The following is a 17,549-nucleotide window of genomic DNA, read 5'->3' on the forward strand; positions in this document are numbered from 1 at the left end:
CTGGCATATACTGGGAAAGACTAGGAATGCTGCTCAATACTCTACAATGCACAGTACAGCCCAACAACAAAGGATCATCCAGCCCAAAATGCCAATAGGTTCAAGGTTGAGAAACTCTGATCTAGTTCCAAAGTCAGTTGTTTGCTTTTTAAAAAAAAAAATAATGAAAACAGAATTTATTACTCAAGTGAACATTAGTATTGCGAATTATAGCAAAGTCTTAGTTAAGACTGTGTAAATATCTATGTTCAAATATCTCACACAAAGAAAAAATTGTTTTTCACTAAGTTTCAAAGCAACTTTTGGGGAATGTAATGCAAATTATATTCTCATTTCTGTACCCCTAAGACAAATTGGAAAGAATTTGTGAGCATGTATTGTAAACTGTAAAGTTCTAGAACAAAAAAAAATGTTATTGTTAAAAGAAAAAAAAAAGAAAATATAAAATATTAGCTCTTTTATCCTTTAGAAAAAAAAAAAAATTAAGATAACTCCAGTTGGACCAGGAAGAGGGAAGGAATGAGGCAGAGAGGACCATAAGACCCCATTGCAACTAGTTGACCTCCCCTCCCAATTAAGTGGGAAGCCCAGGATTTTGATTGGAATTCTGGAATCTGGGCCTGGGGAGAGATGAGCCTGCAGCTGCAGACCATGGAGCTAAGCTGGACCCATAGGATGACATCCAAAGGAAGTAGAGTCAATGGTCCAGAGAGGTTGTCTGAATAGGGTGACTCCAAAGGGATTGGCTAAGAGATGAGAGCAGCCAGAAATGCCACAAAAGTGTGAATAGGTTTTAAAAAGTAGAGAGACTTGCCCTGTGACACCTCCTCATATGCATGGCACTTCAAAGGAGTGAAAAAGGTCAGGCAAGTATTAAGACCTAAATTTAAGCTATGGCAGCAAAAAAAAAAAAAAATGGAAATTAGAACATGGATTCCAGTATGCAGTATGGCAGCAAAGGGACCGATCCCATAAGCTTTAAAGTCAGTTGGACTTGGTTCAGATGCTGTCTTTGCTGCTTACTGCTAGTGTCACCCTGGGAAAGCTGAAATTCTACATGCCTTTCTATCTCCATCTATAAAATGGGTTATTATTTGAAGATTCATTAGATTATGTGTGTGTGTGCATGCGTGTGTCAGATAAATGTTAGTTATTATTACTCCAGAACATTACAGAGATATAATCAATCAGGCTAATGACCATTTAGGGGAGTGTGGAGATGAACAATAATAATAATAAAGTAAACTTGAGGTTTCTAGCTTAGTTGCCTAAGGTATTAGTTAAGATGAGGAAGCACAAAAGGAAAAGCTGGTTTGAGGAAAAGAGAAAATGATGAGTATGATTTGAAATGTATTGCATTTTAGGTGACTGGTCAATTAAAATAACTGACTGGTCAGTTAAAAAAAAAAAGCTGTTAGAAATACAGATCTGTAGTACTGGTGCAAATTCGAGGCTAAAAATTATTATTATTATTGTTGTTGTTGTTGTTGTTGTTATTGTTGTTTTTAAATCTGCCTTTCTACATCTCTGCCAGCCTTGTTTAGTCTGCCTCCCACTGGTAACTTGCCGCTATAGATTTGAAAACAAAACAAAACAAAAAACCCACCAAGATTGCCCAAATAAAGAATACTTCCCTTCCGATTGGGACCTATTCCTCTAAGAAAAGTGCATAAACATTCGTGACTCTGTGGGCTTCTGATTCTGATTATTCAAGGGGTTTGGGTTTGCTGTAGTAATTTTTTTCTTTGTGTTTGTTTTTGATTTTGTTTTGTTTTGTTTTGTTTAGTGCTTGCTTAGGTCTCTATTTTGGGATGTGTTCTAAGTACATGAGGTTTTTAGGTATGCGATCTCCCCACAAATATCTCTTCTCTTGTTATTGACATAATATAAATAAACCAGATGAATGATCAGTCACATTAACTATTTCCATCTAGGAGATTACAATGATAATGTAAATTTTTTCAAATGAGCTTTGCTCTGAGGCTCTGTCTTTTCAAACTTCCATTAAAAATTAACATTAATATAGCAAAGGGACCAATAGAACAGCTGTCTCTAAAGATTTTTTAAAATTATTCTGTAATTTTCTAAATAACCATAAGAATCAATAAGCTAATATTACTGTGTCTGTACAGGTAAGAGTTTTAATTTGTAAAAACATTAAAAGAGTCTGTTATAATAATGATGGTAGCAAAATATGTAGGGCTTACAGTGTGCCAGGTACTATTTTAAGCTCTCTCTATATAGATAGATAGATAGATAGATAGATAGATAGATAGATAGATAGATGATATAGATATAGATATATAGATATATATTATATATAATATATAATATATCTAATACATATGTTAAATTATTTCTTGTAACAATTCTATAAAGCAGATACTATTATTGTCATCATCATTTCACAGTTTAGGAACTGCGGAATAGAGATGTTAAATAACTTGCTGAGGGTTTTCAGTTCAGAAATAAACAAGCCAGTACTCAAAATAAGGCTGAATAGCTCCAGACTACATAACCTTAGCTATTACACTATTAGCTATGTCAGAGAATACCTTTGAAACCTCAAGAAGAATAATATGAGAAGAATGAGGAGATTATTAGCTTGTTCATTATATGCCAATGTATAGTTACACTTGTTACAACAAGTAAGTTTTGCTTTAAATTAGGTCATCAAATAAGATAAAATATTCCTCTGGCACTTTGTAAGAAAGGGCATTCCAATGTGCAAAAGTCATATGAAAAGATACTCAATTCTCTTCGACATGAGGGAAATGCAAATTAAAACTACAATGAAATACCATTGTACATTTAACCAAAATGACTAAAATTTAAAAGAAAAATAATACCAATTTTTGAGATAACAAGTGGAAACAATTGGATGTGAAACAATTGGAATTCTCATATACTGCCGGTGGGAGTATGAATCAATATAACCAGCTTAGAAAACTATTTCGCAGGATGCTAATAGTAAAGCTTAACCTATATGCACCAAGACCCAGCAATCTAGATATATATCCAACCTAGATATGTACCCAACAGAAATTTATACATATATATGTTCAATAGAACATATTTAAGAATGTTTATAGTAGCACTATTCATAATAGCCACAAACTGAAAAGAACCTAAATGTTCAACCCAACAGCTGAGTGGATAAATAAATTGTATTATAATAATAAAATGAAATACTGTACTGCATTAAGTGGAAAAAAACTATTGCTAAGTGCAACAAATGAATAAATCTCAAAAACAAAATGAGCTACAAAAATAAAAACAAACTGTGCTCTGTATTACTAAGTGAAAGAAACCAATCTGAAAAGGCTACATACTGTATGATTCCAAATATATGACATTCTAAAAAAAGGCAAAACTATGGAGATAGTAAAAAGTTCAGTTATTCTCTGGGAAAGGATAAAGAGAGAGTAGGGGATGACTAGGTAGAGCACAGAGGATTTTTAGGGTAGTGCAAATACTCTGTATGATACTATAAAAGTAGATACATGTCATTATACATTTGTACAAACCTATAGAATGTACAACACCAAGAGTGAACCTTCATGTAAACTACAGACTTTGGGTGGTTATGATGTGTCAATAGGTTCATCAGTTGCAACAAATATACTCTGGTGGGCGATGCTGATAATGGCGGAGGTGATGTATGTGTGGGGGAAGGGAGCATGTGGGAAACCTCTGCAGCTTCCTCTCAATTTTGCTGTGAACCTAAAACTGCTCAAAAAATAAAATCTTTAAAAAAAACTATGCATTTATATGATTTCATTTATGGAAAGAACAAAACCAAGCGAAACTAATGTAAAGAAAGTATTAGAAGTGAGTAGACTGGTTCCTTTTGCAGGAAATAGTGAGTGGAAGGGAACATGGAGTTTCTAAGGTGATGACGATATTTCTTGATTTGTGGTGATTTATGAAGATATGTTCACACTGAGAATTAATTCATTAGGCTGGACAATTAGGATTTATTTATTCCCCCACATAGTTATGCTTCAGTAAAAACTATTTTTCAAAGATACATTGTTTTGGAGTTAAAAACAATAATATTAGAAATGTACCGAGAAATAACATTATTCATACTGTCATAAAATGCTACTCAAGCCTAAACCTTTCCTTTTGAAGTTCACAACTTATCTCTAGAAGTATATTTGAAAAGTGATCAATTAAAAAGTACTGGAATGGCTCCAGCTTGGATCCATTGTGAACAAAGTTATCTGGCAGAAAGCTAAACCCTACTGGATTTCCCAAGACAAATTTTAAATGATTGTACTTAGAAGAAACAGGAATTGCACTGTGCTGCTAAAGAAGAAAATATTTGCCTTCAACTGTGGCAGAGATTAAAGAACCATTTTGTTGTTGTTTTCTTCATTTATTTAATAATCATATTATAAGAAATGTTCTCTTTGTTCACTGATTCACATACAAAGTCTCGAATATAGCTGGATTTTAAGATGACAGACTAAATCCCTACTGCACTCATCCCCCCTACAACAAATCTGTAGCAATGATGAGAAAGATATTTTAGCAGGAAAAGGAGGAAGAAAGGAAAAGTGGAAGAGTAGAGGAGGAAGAAGTAAGAGAAGGAGGAGGAAGAGAAAAGGAAGGCAAAGAGGAGAGGGGAGGGAAGAGAAGCAGCCTCAGCAGTGTGGAGGTGCTTGAGAATGTGGGTAGAAGGGGAACTTTCAATGGATAGGAATCTTTGAGGATTCCCTAGAACAGAAAATAAACAGGATCAACTGAAAGGAGAAATCACACCCCTAATTATGAGTAAAAGTCATTGTGGAAGGTGGGCACAACACAAAGCAGGTTTTGTTCCCAAAACTGTTTCATACCAGAAAGGTAATATATCTCACACTTACGAGCAGTGTAGCCATTTCATGAGAAACATGATTTTTTTTTTTAATGGATTGGGTAAAATCATCCGCTCACTCATAGAAAGGAGGCAGTAAACGGTGTTCAATTTCACATTCACTGAGTATCTTCTACATATGGCAAGACTCGGCTAGACACTACAAGCACTATGATAAATAAAATGGCCACTGATTATGAGAAGTTACAGCCTACAGAGACATTTCAATATGATGTTTTAAATTCAATGTCTAGGGTGATACAGGAGGACAGAGGGCAAATCATTTACATTAACCTTGGAGTTTGGAGAAGATGACACCCTACCTGAGTCTTGAAAGATGAATTAGAATCAATATGCCAGTGTAGTAAAGGGTTGGTATGCTACGCAATGGAGCTTATGTGTAATACTAACAAATGTAGATTTCATTTGGAGAGTAATTGAAAGGTTTTAAGTAGGGTAGTGATTTGGCTGATTCTTCATTTCTGAATATATCGCTCTAGTTGCCATTTTGAGAGTCAGCCTAAAAGGATAAGACTGGTAGCATGCAGCCACGGAGTTAGGAGGTAATTTCAGGTAACCAGGTCAAAGGTGGTGAGGGCCTGCCACATGACAGAGTAAGGAGAGAGAAAAGAGGATAGGTTAAGGTGATGAAAAAAAGCAAAGAAGGCTTAGATAGTACCCAAGAGTTGGGGTTTTTTGACAGGAAGATGGTTGTGGCATCAACTAGAAACTGGCTCTACAGAAAAACAGGTTCGGAATAGAAACAATTATTTCCATTTTAGACATGGTGCATTCCTGTAAGATTGCTAAGTGGACATATCCAGAAGGAAATTAGATATATGATTCTGAAATTTAGGAGAGAGATTAAGACTAGGAATATGGATTTGGATAGTTGCAAGCATCCAAGTAATACTTAAATCCATGAGAGTAAGTAATAACCTCCAAGAAGAAAGGGTAAAGATGGAAGAACACGAGGCCAAGGGTCCAACTCTAGAGGACACTGACATTTAAGGGGTGAATAGAAGAAAAATCCACAAAGGAGTCTATAAAGTAGAAAGGTTGAGAAAGTATGAAAAGAATCCTGAGAGAATAATGACTTGGAAACAATATAGAGTTTCTAGAAGGAGCACATCTAATGCAGGAGAGGAGCCCAGTAAGCCATGCGTTCATTAGATTTGACAGTATGGTGGTCGCTGTTTCTTTAGCAAGAGCAGTTCCATTGGAGTGTAGAGATGAAAAAGCCTCTGTATTGTGGCTGGAAAGAGAATGGAAAGTGGAGACTACAATTGTAGACTAGAAACAACCCAAAGGGAATGAAAAAGATTGGGTAGCAGGTAAAGGAAGACATGAGACTGAAAGATCTTTTTTTCCTTTAGTTTTAGTAGTGGAAAAGAATTGACTATGTTTATACATTGAAAGGGAAGAAGAAAAGATTTCTAAAAATACAAGAAATAGAAGGAATTATTTGGAATAATGAGCTGTAGCATCCTAGAGGGGATGAGACACAAGCAACAAGACTGAGCAAGGAGAACAGTATGGGTATAGTAAGCAGAGAACAAAAGAGAACAAGAATTTGGCCTATTTCATGTCTGGTGGTCTAAAGAATTCCAGCTATTCCCATGAAGTAAGAGGGAGGGTGCCCCATAATGGGAGCAGTTGTTGATTAAGAGGTTTGAGGCAAGTGGTAAAGGTTGGCTACAGTCCCTTTGGGAGTAAATTGAGCAATAACAAATAATAGGATTGTGCAGCAGTGTTGAGAACCCACAAAGACCATGAATTTATAGTGACTAATCTGCACATTTGTGAGTTTGTATTTTCAAGTACCACTCAGTACCCTGGGATAGTAACCGAGAAGATGAATTATGGTGTTTTCCCAGAGCTGAGGTCTTGCCAAGAGAGTGACACGGAAGAAAGGAGGCTGGGGAGTTGAAAGTGTTGCTGAGATATTGATCCAGTTAATCAATACATGATCTAAGTCAGATTCTTAGGCTACAACAAGGCTTTGATACTGGAAGTATCAAAGGACTAGACTTTGAAATAGAGAACGACTAAGCTGGAAAGATAAGAGGTTGTATCAGAAACACAAGGGTCTGTTAAGCTAGGTCTTGAATGGGGAGAGGGGAATACAGAAGTAATTTGAAAATAGGCTAAAAAAAGACTAGAAAAAAAGGAATTCATGTGTAAAGACAGAAGCAGAGGGAAACAGCACGAATTTCAGTGGAACTGGAGCACACTGAAAGTGGCATAAAATCAAGGTAGAAACATACTTTAGGCCAGATTGTGAAGAACTTAAGATGTTTGGGTAATAGTTCCTCTAAGACAGCCTTCCCCAACCTTTTTGGTACCAGGAACTGGTGCCCCTATGAGAATCTAATGCCTGATGATCTGAGGTGGCACTGAGGCAGTGATGCTAGCACTGGGGAGCGGCTGCAAATACAGATGAAGCTTCACTCACTAGCCTGCCACTCACCTCTTGCTGTGTGGCCCAGTTACTAACAGGCCACAGACCGGTACTGGTCCACGACCCGGGGTTTGGGGACTCCTGCTCTAAGAGACCTAGAGACAACAGAAGTTCTCAGACAGGGGAATGCCATATGAATATGGTTTATTAGGTGGTCCCCTACCAGGGGACTGAGCTCCAGGCCAAGCTCTGTTTGCCAAACTGTTCACTCTACTCTGTGGCTGCTTTGATGGGAGGAAAAAGATCTTTTCTGTTATTGACCACCCTTCCCCCCCCCACAGAGGAGCCCCTTTCCAAATCACTCACCTGAGGAGATGCCTTTCCTATTGGCTAGCAGCGACTTTGGGTGGAGTGACGCTCACATGGGTTTTTCAGAGCAATCAATCTCTTTGGCCATGGGGAAGAAGGTGACCTAGAATGAGACACAGTAAGCGTGGAGAGCAGAACAGTTAACAACATAACAAGGACTTGACCAAAGGTAGCAGCCAAGAAGAAAGAAGAGAGGCCAGATCCAGAAGCAAGTTCTGTAGTATAATTGACACTGGGTATCTTGTGGACGTAGGGATGGCGAGAAAGGGAAAAGTTGAAGATGACTTGGATTCATTCTCCTCTGTGTTCCCAGACCTGCCCACAGTGAATGCTTATTTAATTTTTGTCAAGTGAAGAAAAAGTAAGAGCTGCAAGGAACAAAAACATTTTCAAGAAAAGAAAGATACTGTCTGCTTAGATGGAACTCTCTACTCACAGAAAACAGTACCTTCAATTATCTTAAGCCTTCTAAATTTTGAGCGAGTTGTAGAGCTCAAAGCACTCATCTAGAGATTTAGAGTTGCTCCTGTGCAGGATTTTCAGGCATGGCTAAACATTCAGATTACCCAAGAATCTTTTTAAAATCCCAGGGCCCCTGCTGGACAAATTAACTCAGATATTCTGTGGGTGGTACCCAGGCATTATTTTTTTTTAAAGCTCCTAAGGTGATTACAATATATACTCAATATTTCCAGTAGAACTTTGCAACCCCTGTTCTAGATTACTGGATACAGTCATTAATGCAACATAGACAAGAGCAGGGTGAGACAAGGCAGAATGGTTTCACATATTTGACCATCTTGGCGCAATGAATCATCCATTTTTTATGAGATAGTTTTATCTAGTTCTTCAAAATTAATTCTAACATTTTGGCAAAAGATGAAATATTTAAGAAATCCATTACATCTCTTTACTGACTTTTAGGAAACTGAATCATGGGCAAAATGTGGTATAAAATAGGGCCATTTTAAAAAATAATAGCTTAAAAAGTAAATAACGTACAAGCTTAGAAATTATTTTAAGACGCCCTCATTTGCTGCTAAAGTTATATGTGTTGCAAGTGTCAGAAACACGAAATGCTATATTAAAGACAAAGTTTAAAAATGATTTAAGAGTCAGAATGAGGATATATTGGTACAGACTAGGAAGATTCTTCTCTTTCTATCATTTTAAAATCAAAGTTGAGTTAAATTACTCAGGTAATTTAAGCCTCGCCCTTCTTGACATGAAGGCAAGAAAAGCATTGCCAACCAAAGAGTGGTCCGAGGACCCATCCCGGCCATGGCTGTTTTTTTACTGATCCACTGCAGGTAAGAATTTGAGATTAAAGGTTTAGAAGCTTTCATAGTAATTGAATAATCTCCATTGAATCACATAAAATAGCGAGGTTTCTATTTTGCATATCTTTGTGTTTTTATTTCACTTTTCTATAATTAATTGTTACATTTTACAAAAATATAAGTCCATAGCAAATTAGACATTTTTAAAAATTGGTCTTTCACCATGCATACTTTGGGAAGCACTGAGCTAGAAGACCTGTACTACGTTTGAATTCACAATGCAAAAAGTGCACACGGAAAGAAAAAAGTGAATGCAAACAAGTTAATTTTTACCTTATCCACTTTGAATTTATATTTTAGTGGCCCATTTTATTTTACCTTAGATTATTGTTATTAAAAGTTATTTTCAGCTATAGGCTTATATGTATAACTGGATGCTCTTTAAAAGAAAATAGCCTGTATTAGAAAACAGGTGATAAGGCTTTGGCTTAGCAGTACTAGCTCGTTTTCTAAGATGAACCACAATGTCAGGTAACATGGAGAAGTTATTAATTCCTGTTGGGTAAGAGAGGTACTCTCCTTTTTAAGAAGAAAATTAAGTTGCTCCCTTCTGATTGGAAACAACTAATCACAGGGTTTCAATCTATTCATGTAGAGACACCCTTGTTTAAATATGAGGAAACCTGCACAGAGAGGTTAATTGTTCCAAGATCATGCAGCTAGTGAATGGGGAGGCCTGAATTCAAACCTGAGATGCCATACCCTAACAATGCCTGCACTCTCTCTGCTGCTCTACCATAAAAAGTGCTCCAGTGGAAACCCTGAGAGTGGATAGTTATATAAGCATCACTTCTGGGTACCTGAAAAAGGTTGATAAATATTAAAATAATGTGGAGTGCTTATGACTCTCCTTAATGTGTAAATTTCTTTGTTCCATTTAGAGATTTCTGCACATAGACAAGATTAATGTTTGTCTCAAACTAATTTGCACATCACACAGAAAACTATCAGAGGAGAGGAAAGGCAGTGCTCTTCACACTAGCTGTCTTAATGTTGAGACTGTTTGATGTAGGTTACCAATAATCGTACTCCAAAAGAAAACCAACTTGATCCTTTTAGGAAATAAGTAGGACATCAATTTAAAAAAATATTAAATATCCCTGAGAAATATCAAGCCTTTGCAGAGATTATATGGTCACTGTGAAGAATCCAGAAATTGTGTTGATTAGTTTAATATATGTCTGTTCAGTGACCTAAACAACTTTTCTACTTCAGAATTATCTGCACAAACAAAAAAATTGAAATTGCTAATCAATTATTTAGCTCTCTTATCTAGACAATACCAGAAAAAAAATCCAGATTTATATGTTGACAGAAGGAGATTTGACTTTGGGTGGCGAACACACAATGTAATATACAAATGATGTATTATTGAATTATACACTTGAAACTTATATAATTTTATTAACCAATGTCACCCCAATAAATTTAATTTTTAAAATATAAATAAATAAAAAGAAAAATCTAGATTTTAAAAATATTTTCTATATTTTTTTATGTCTGTAATTTTGGCATTGTTTAGTTTTAGCTTGAGAATGTAGCATTTAACTCAGCTATACCATTGTACATTAACATTAAAATTAATAATTCTGCTTTTCTACCACACTCTAAAATATTTAGTAAAATATTTTACCTCCTTGTACATATAATGATTTTTTAAAGGCAGAAAGTGAACTATTCCACAAGTCTTAGCATCACTGATCAAAAGTTAATGTTTGATAAAGGAACCAAGTTTTGATACTGAAATCAGCTGGTTAGACGCAATGAAAGTGGCCATGTCAATAACAGGAATAATCCAGATGTTTTATAAAGCTCATGCATGAAATGCATGAAGGTGGTCGAAAGGTACAAACTTCCAGTTGTAAGATAAATAAGTTCTGAGATGAAATGTACAGTATGGTGTTATAGCTAATGATTCTGTATTGTGTATTTAAAAGTTGCTATGAGAACATCTTAAAAGTTCTCATCACAAGAAAAAAACTTTTTGAAACTACGTGTGATGATGGATGTTAACTAAATTTATTGCGGTAATTATTTCAAAGTATATACATATATCAAATCATTATGTTATACACCTAAAACTAATACAGTGTTATATGTTAATTAAATCAATAAAAAATAAATAAGAAGCTCATTGTGTTATCTCTAGATAAATTTTAAGTATGTAGATCCCGTCTCAGGCTATAATGGCATTAGTTCTGAATCTCCAGGTTTCAGCAACAAGTCATTTTTCAGTCAGTCTTCAGCTGACAGTTATGTAAAGTCTTAGTTGGTGTTGATTAGAATCTGTCTAGCAGTTGGTTTTTGGGCTCTGAGATACAGATGGCATATACCAATGATGCTGTAAGATTATGTGGGAGACAGTAAAGAAACAGAAAAGTAAAAACAGAATAAAATCTAATTACATGGAGTTTCGCTTAAAACAAAAATTGATTGAGTTCTGCCCAAAGTGGCTCGTTGTTTCCCGTGCCAGGAACTACTGTGCAGGCCCGGCAGGAAGTGTGCTACAGAGCAGGATCCCATTACACCCTTGTTTTATGGTTCATTTCACTTATTTAATGCAATCCGAGAACCTGCAAAAGGAACATGTTAGAAGGAGGGAATAGGCTTTTTGTCTTGTTTTGTTTTGTTTTGTTTTGTTTTAAGTTTCTTTGAATCAAAACATTTGTTTTTACAAGGTGCTTATAGTCCCGGAGGAACAGGACTTCCAGAGTTGCCTGGTGAAGGCATTTTTCTTTGTCACAAAATTTAAAGCAAGACACAAAGTTGAGTTATGTCTTTCTTTCGTTGTCCTGCTCACATAATTTTAAACATGAAGAATTACAACCATGACCATGAATGATCTAAATCATTTTGAATCCATATAAGCTCCTTCTAGGGTCTCAAATTTGATAGAGAACCCATGATGGTTGGGAGGGAGAGGTAGAAGAAAATGAATATATTTAAGATGCAAAATAGCGATTCATCTGTCAAGCAAAAAAATGAGTTCGTTTGGCTCTATTGCTTGAAAATGTGTGAATTGAACAGCTGGATTTCCTTGTGGCAGCATACACCACTCCTCACACACTGTCTGTTTTCCTCCTCTCCAGAGACCTCAGTATGAACAACATCAGTCAACTGTCCCCGAGTCCTCTGCACAGCCTCCGCTTCCTAGAGGAGCTGTAAGTATCACTGCAGTCATGATGCATCCAGTTAGCACTGGACACATTCTTGTGTTTGTTTCTCATACTTACTGTGGGAACCAGATAAAACGAGGCAGAAAAGCTGTCAGCACCAACAATTTGGCACATGAGGAAGCACTTAGTTGGGGGGGGGCGGGGAATTGCTTATGATTCTGGAAATCGAGTTATAAAAGAGTTTACCATGAGGCTACAACATTCTAAGGTGAGACTGAGCCAAATAAATTAAAATTTTTAAAACAAACCTTGTTTAAAAGAGCTGGATGGCTCTTTGGAAATAGTTAAACAGCAGGATATTAAAAGTTTGAATACTGGTTCATGTTTATTAAAATAGCAAGTGAAGCTATAATCAAAACCAAAAACTGCTGCTTGGTTTGACTGTGACAGGGAGAATCGAGTCCACATTTCATAGCACCAAAGCTTCTTGTCCTGTTCACTTTTAATTACTCTTTTCCTACTTTTAAATTGAGCTTCCCTCAAGGCTTGAACAGAAAAACATGAGATCCACAGAAAACTTAAAACTGAGCCCTCCCAAACTCACTGTAAAAAAAATAATAAAATTAAAAAGGAGGAAACTAAAATTAGTTAATGATACACAGAGGAATCTTAATTAAGTCTAGTAATCACTTTTCAGAAGATGAAAAAGATCTGTATAAGCCAAAAAATTGCATTTAAAAGTTCATTTGATCCTCTTACTCTTTTGAGTGATGGGGACTAAGGAAATTATGCACCATCATAGTCTTCATGAAGAAAGTTTGGCACCATTAGTTGAGTAAATCCTCTGACTGTTGATTAAAGGAATTGTTTAAGCAATGACCTCTTTTGAAAATACTTCCTTTATAAGTCCTAAAGTCAGGGTCCAATTTGAGGAATAATTTAAATTGTTGATGCACCACACAATCCACCATGGGAGGTGGAAAGAACATTCCATCGCAACCAAATTATACTACATTGATCTTTTTTTTTAAGAGGATAATATTCTCAAATTGCTCCCCGTTAGAGTTTTATCTGTATTTATTCTTGATGGCATTATATCATTAACAAATGCTATTATTTTAATACTGAAATCAGCTAAATATGCCCAGATTGTTGTCACCATTATGCTGGAGAAGCTTAGATTACTAGACTATACATCAAGATTTTATCATTCAAGGAACAGATTTTCATTCTGGGTTGTCCAGGAGCCTTTTTTTTTTTTGCTTCTTCTCTTTTCTCTCTGGTCATTTTTGTGACTAGAATTTAACCTTCATTAGGATTGGGACTATGTCCATCTTCGTCATGGCCAGTATGTTATAAATAATAAATTTTTAATGAGTGAATGAACTAACAAGAAAGCAAAATGTATAAAAGATAGAAGTCAGCTACCTTAGAAAAAAGTAACAGATTTAGTTGACATTAGCCAATATTTTTAAAGGTTATTTTTAGTAAATTTCAGACATCAGGGTTATGTTCTTATTTACATCCTTCTCAGCCTCTCTCTCACACCATAATTAATATGTAGTACTTAGTCCTGTTTACCTCCATATTTCTAAGGCATGCATTTCCTATTTTTTCTCTTTTATTTCCTTATAACATGTGATAGCAAAAGGCTTTCATCTTCCCTCAACACACACCTCAACTTTATACTACAAACTGAATCAATAAATAATTCACTTTCCCCAAGGACTTTTTTTTAATAGAGTTCCTCCTCCCTCAGTGACCCCAACTTATTCAAAATAACTCCTCTTTCTTCATGAGGTGAATGTTAATTCTGTTCCAAGGCCAGTTTTTCAAAGGATGATTGAGAAAAATTCGGGAAAAAAAGAAACAGAAAAGGAACCATCATTTGAAAATGCTATTTTTCTGAGTTGTCTTATTTTTATATTTCTGGAAATTCCATCAAGTATCTTAACCATGGAATCACAGAATTTCAGAAATAGAAGACACCTTTTAAAGATTATTCATTCCATTTTCTCATTCTGTTCTTGAATTCCCTCTGCTGAGCTGCTGACTTGCTGAATTCAAAAGTGAGACCACTTTCCCATATATAACTCTGTGTTGCGTCTTAACTGATGTTTTGAAGACATCGTTATTCATTTAGTGGCAAAAGGGGATAGTATTTATAGAACCTGGAAAAATGATCGACTCTGCTTAGTTTATTCCTTTGTTCCCAAAGCTAAATTTATAGGGTAATGTTTTGTTTTGTTTTGTTTCTTAAAACTCATTTAAGCAACATTTTAATTATCGTTTGTTATGTTGCTAATTGTTTCTATTAGATTTAGCTATGTTTGTCAATAGTCTCTTCTAGAGTGTAAGACCTTTGAAATAATATAATTATAATAACAACAATAATAGCTTACCCATATTATCCCATGGGTAATATGGGGTTGTTATGAATCTTCTTAACAACCTCATAAAAATAGATATTATTATTAACAGTAGACAGATTAAAAAAAAAAAAAAAACCAAGTACAGAGAAAATAAGAAACTTATCCAGATAATAGAGTCGGAAAGTGTCAGAGCCAAGATTCAAACTCATTTTCAAGGCTAGACTCACCAAGTGGAGAAAGGGTCAGGAATTTTGTGTGATTCATCTACGCATTTCTTTTCCCAACAGTACCTGGTAAAGTGGTTTGCACAAGTGAACACTTAAAGCATTGTTTGAACTGAATTTCATAATGATAGTGTGTATATATGTATCTGTGTATAGGTATATGTGCGGGAATGAAAAAGAGGGAATGAGAGAGAAAGCAAGAAAACTGTCTCCCCAGCAGGAAGAGATTGGATACCAGATTATTCATTCATTATCATCATATATTGGCTAAGAAAAAAGTATCTTCAGAATTTTCAAGTGCAGAATTTCACCAATTTAGCATTGCTCAACAAGTATAAAACCTTACTGTTTTTCTATACTTAAGCAACATGTTTTATGTAGTATTCTCCCTGAACTAACAAATGACCAACCACACAGCTAGATACAGATATTTCAGTATTTGTCATTGTATGTGTGTCTTTTTTTATGACAAGGCATTGTTCTGAAAGTATTCTTTCATTCGGTTTATTCAGCTCATCTCTGTTTTGCCTCTTTATCCATTAAATAGGAAACTACTACCAATATTGTTGGTAATTTTAACAAAACTCTCATCACAAAACTTAATTTTTAAAAATCACTATTAATAAATCCAAGTTATCACTCTTCCTCTTAGCTCTAATTACCCAATATATCATTTCCCTAGTTTAATTCATTTAACTATGTTTTAAAGCCTGTAGACAGCCATAGTTCATCTCTCATCCATCACTCAAGTTTAACAATAGTGCCATAGTTCAAAATCCTCCAAGAATCAATAAAGCCCTAGAGGTATTCACAGACTTAACGCTTAAAAAAATATATTGTAACCCTGGAGAAAGTGACTATCTGGAGCAAATATCTAAGAAGAATAGAAGTTAATGGTCTCTTTTTCCCTCTCCTGACATTCTGGAACACTATCTGGGCCACTGTTTTGTTACATTCAGATCTCTTTTGTTATTTACTTATTTTTTATAAATCTACAAAGTGACCAGACAGGCCAAATATCCTTCTGGTGCAATGTGACAGCACAGGAGATCTTTTTTTCTTTCTCAAAAACAAGAAAAAAAAAAAGGCAAAACAAAACCAAACTATATCTGACCTGAGTGTGGTAAGGCTGTACTGTGTAGAGAGAAGAGAGCAGTTATCTAGTATCTTGATACAGAAGCCCATGGCTCCTGTCCCGGTGCTGCCTCGTACTAGTCAATCATTCTCTTGACCTCTCTGGGCCTCAGAAGATAATGGAGAGCTGCCCTGCCTGTGTTTTGAGATGTTTCTGTGATTCAAATGAAATGATGATGAAGGAACTTTGGTAAACTATAATTTACATATCAAGCTGTGTTAGTAAAATGAAAACACTTTCAAAAAGCTTCTAAAACCCTTCTTTCTTATTTCATGAGCTTGATTTTGCAGTAATTCCAGGTATCCAGGACTGGGAAGGACAAGCTATTTCCAGCTATGAGCTTTAATAGATATAGATAACCAATGTAGATAGTTCTTTATCAAATTTTAACATCCTCAGCAATAATTGCATTTCTATTCTAGGTATGTCCTCTAGTTCTCATTATTCTTTCTACTGAGGACTTCATGTTAATGTTTACTATTTAGACACATAAAATACCCTACACTTGGTCCACCGAAGTTTGGTTCAGATGTTAGGAGCTAATGGCAGATTGATTCTAATGCTGATGTCTCCAAATGCCGTTAAACTTAGATTGATTGCCTGATTAAATCAGAGGGGAAAATGAATTGTTACCATTTTAAACAATCTAAATTCTTTATTTCCAAGTAAATCTTAAAATCTTCCCAGATTCTAATGCTATTGGAATCAAGTACTCAATTTAGAAAGAGAACATGAGAAGCTCTAGAGAGGTCTGTTTTAAGCTCCTATTGTTCTCTGGCCCTGTTTACTCATATGATGGTTAGCCTCGAAGAATCTTTGTATAAATAGTAGGTATCTATTATTGCAGATAAAATTTGTAATGAGAGATACACCAAACTTCCTGAAAACACAATCTATGCTTGTTACTTCTACTTCCTCATCATATTGCTGAAAATGATGAGAGCTGTCCTGCCTGTCTTTTGAAATTTTTTTCCTCAAGATCAAATAAAATGATGATGATTTTGGTAAATTAAAATTAAAATATTGAGTTGTGCTAATAAAATGAAAACAACTTCATGTCCATGAATAATCTTTCTGCCTCTTGGCCTTTCACAGTGCTCAATCTCATCTTCATAGATTTGGCAATTGATTATAAATGCTGCCTCTTTGAAACTTTTACTCTAGTGTCATTTCATGGAAGTTATTATACTTCTCTTCCAAATATCTATCCATACAGCTAGATATAAACATTTAGATATCTGTTCTTATGTATGCACGTGGGTGTATATATATATATATATTTGTATGTGTGCACATGAATGTGTGTATATATGTATACGTGTGTACGTGCATATATTTTTTTAATATGTACACATCTTTTGTCATGACAATTAGGGCACTATTTTGAAACTGTCCTACCTCTCTCCCTCATGTTCTTTTTCCTTTTAACATTTCTTTCTTCTCCACCCCCAACTCCTATAAAATGTAGACACTCCCCCAAATTTCTGCCATTTATTTTATTGTCTCTCTTCTCAGTACTTTTAATTCATTCATTCAACATGTATTTAATAAGAGTGAATAGGACTTGCTAAGGTTCATTCATTCATTCAACAAGTCCCCACCCTAAGGGAGCTTACAATCTAGTGGGGGAGACAGATAATAAGCAAGGAAATAAACATTTATGGTATTTGATGATTGCGATAAAAGTGATGAAGAACACGAACACGGTTAGGTAGAAAATAATTAACAAGG

General features: G+C 35.3%; 1 protein-coding gene across 1 annotated transcript in view; it reads left to right on the forward strand.

Annotated features, from left to right (window-relative positions):
* LGR5 (leucine rich repeat containing G protein-coupled receptor 5) overlaps positions 1-17,549 on the forward strand; it is a 115,275-nt gene that overhangs the window by 40,988 nt on the left and 56,738 nt on the right. Inside the window, exon 2 of the mRNA XM_006923744.3 lies at positions 12,061-12,132. Coding sequence (XP_006923806.1) covers positions 12,061-12,132 — 72 coding nt within the window. The remainder of the gene's footprint in view (positions 1-12,060; positions 12,133-17,549) is intronic.

Source organism: Pteropus alecto, unplaced genomic scaffold (assembly GCF_000325575.1).
Source record: "Pteropus alecto unplaced genomic scaffold, ASM32557v1 scaffold76, whole genome shotgun sequence".
In the NCBI taxonomy this organism is placed as follows: Eukaryota; Metazoa; Chordata; class Mammalia; order Chiroptera; family Pteropodidae; genus Pteropus; species Pteropus alecto.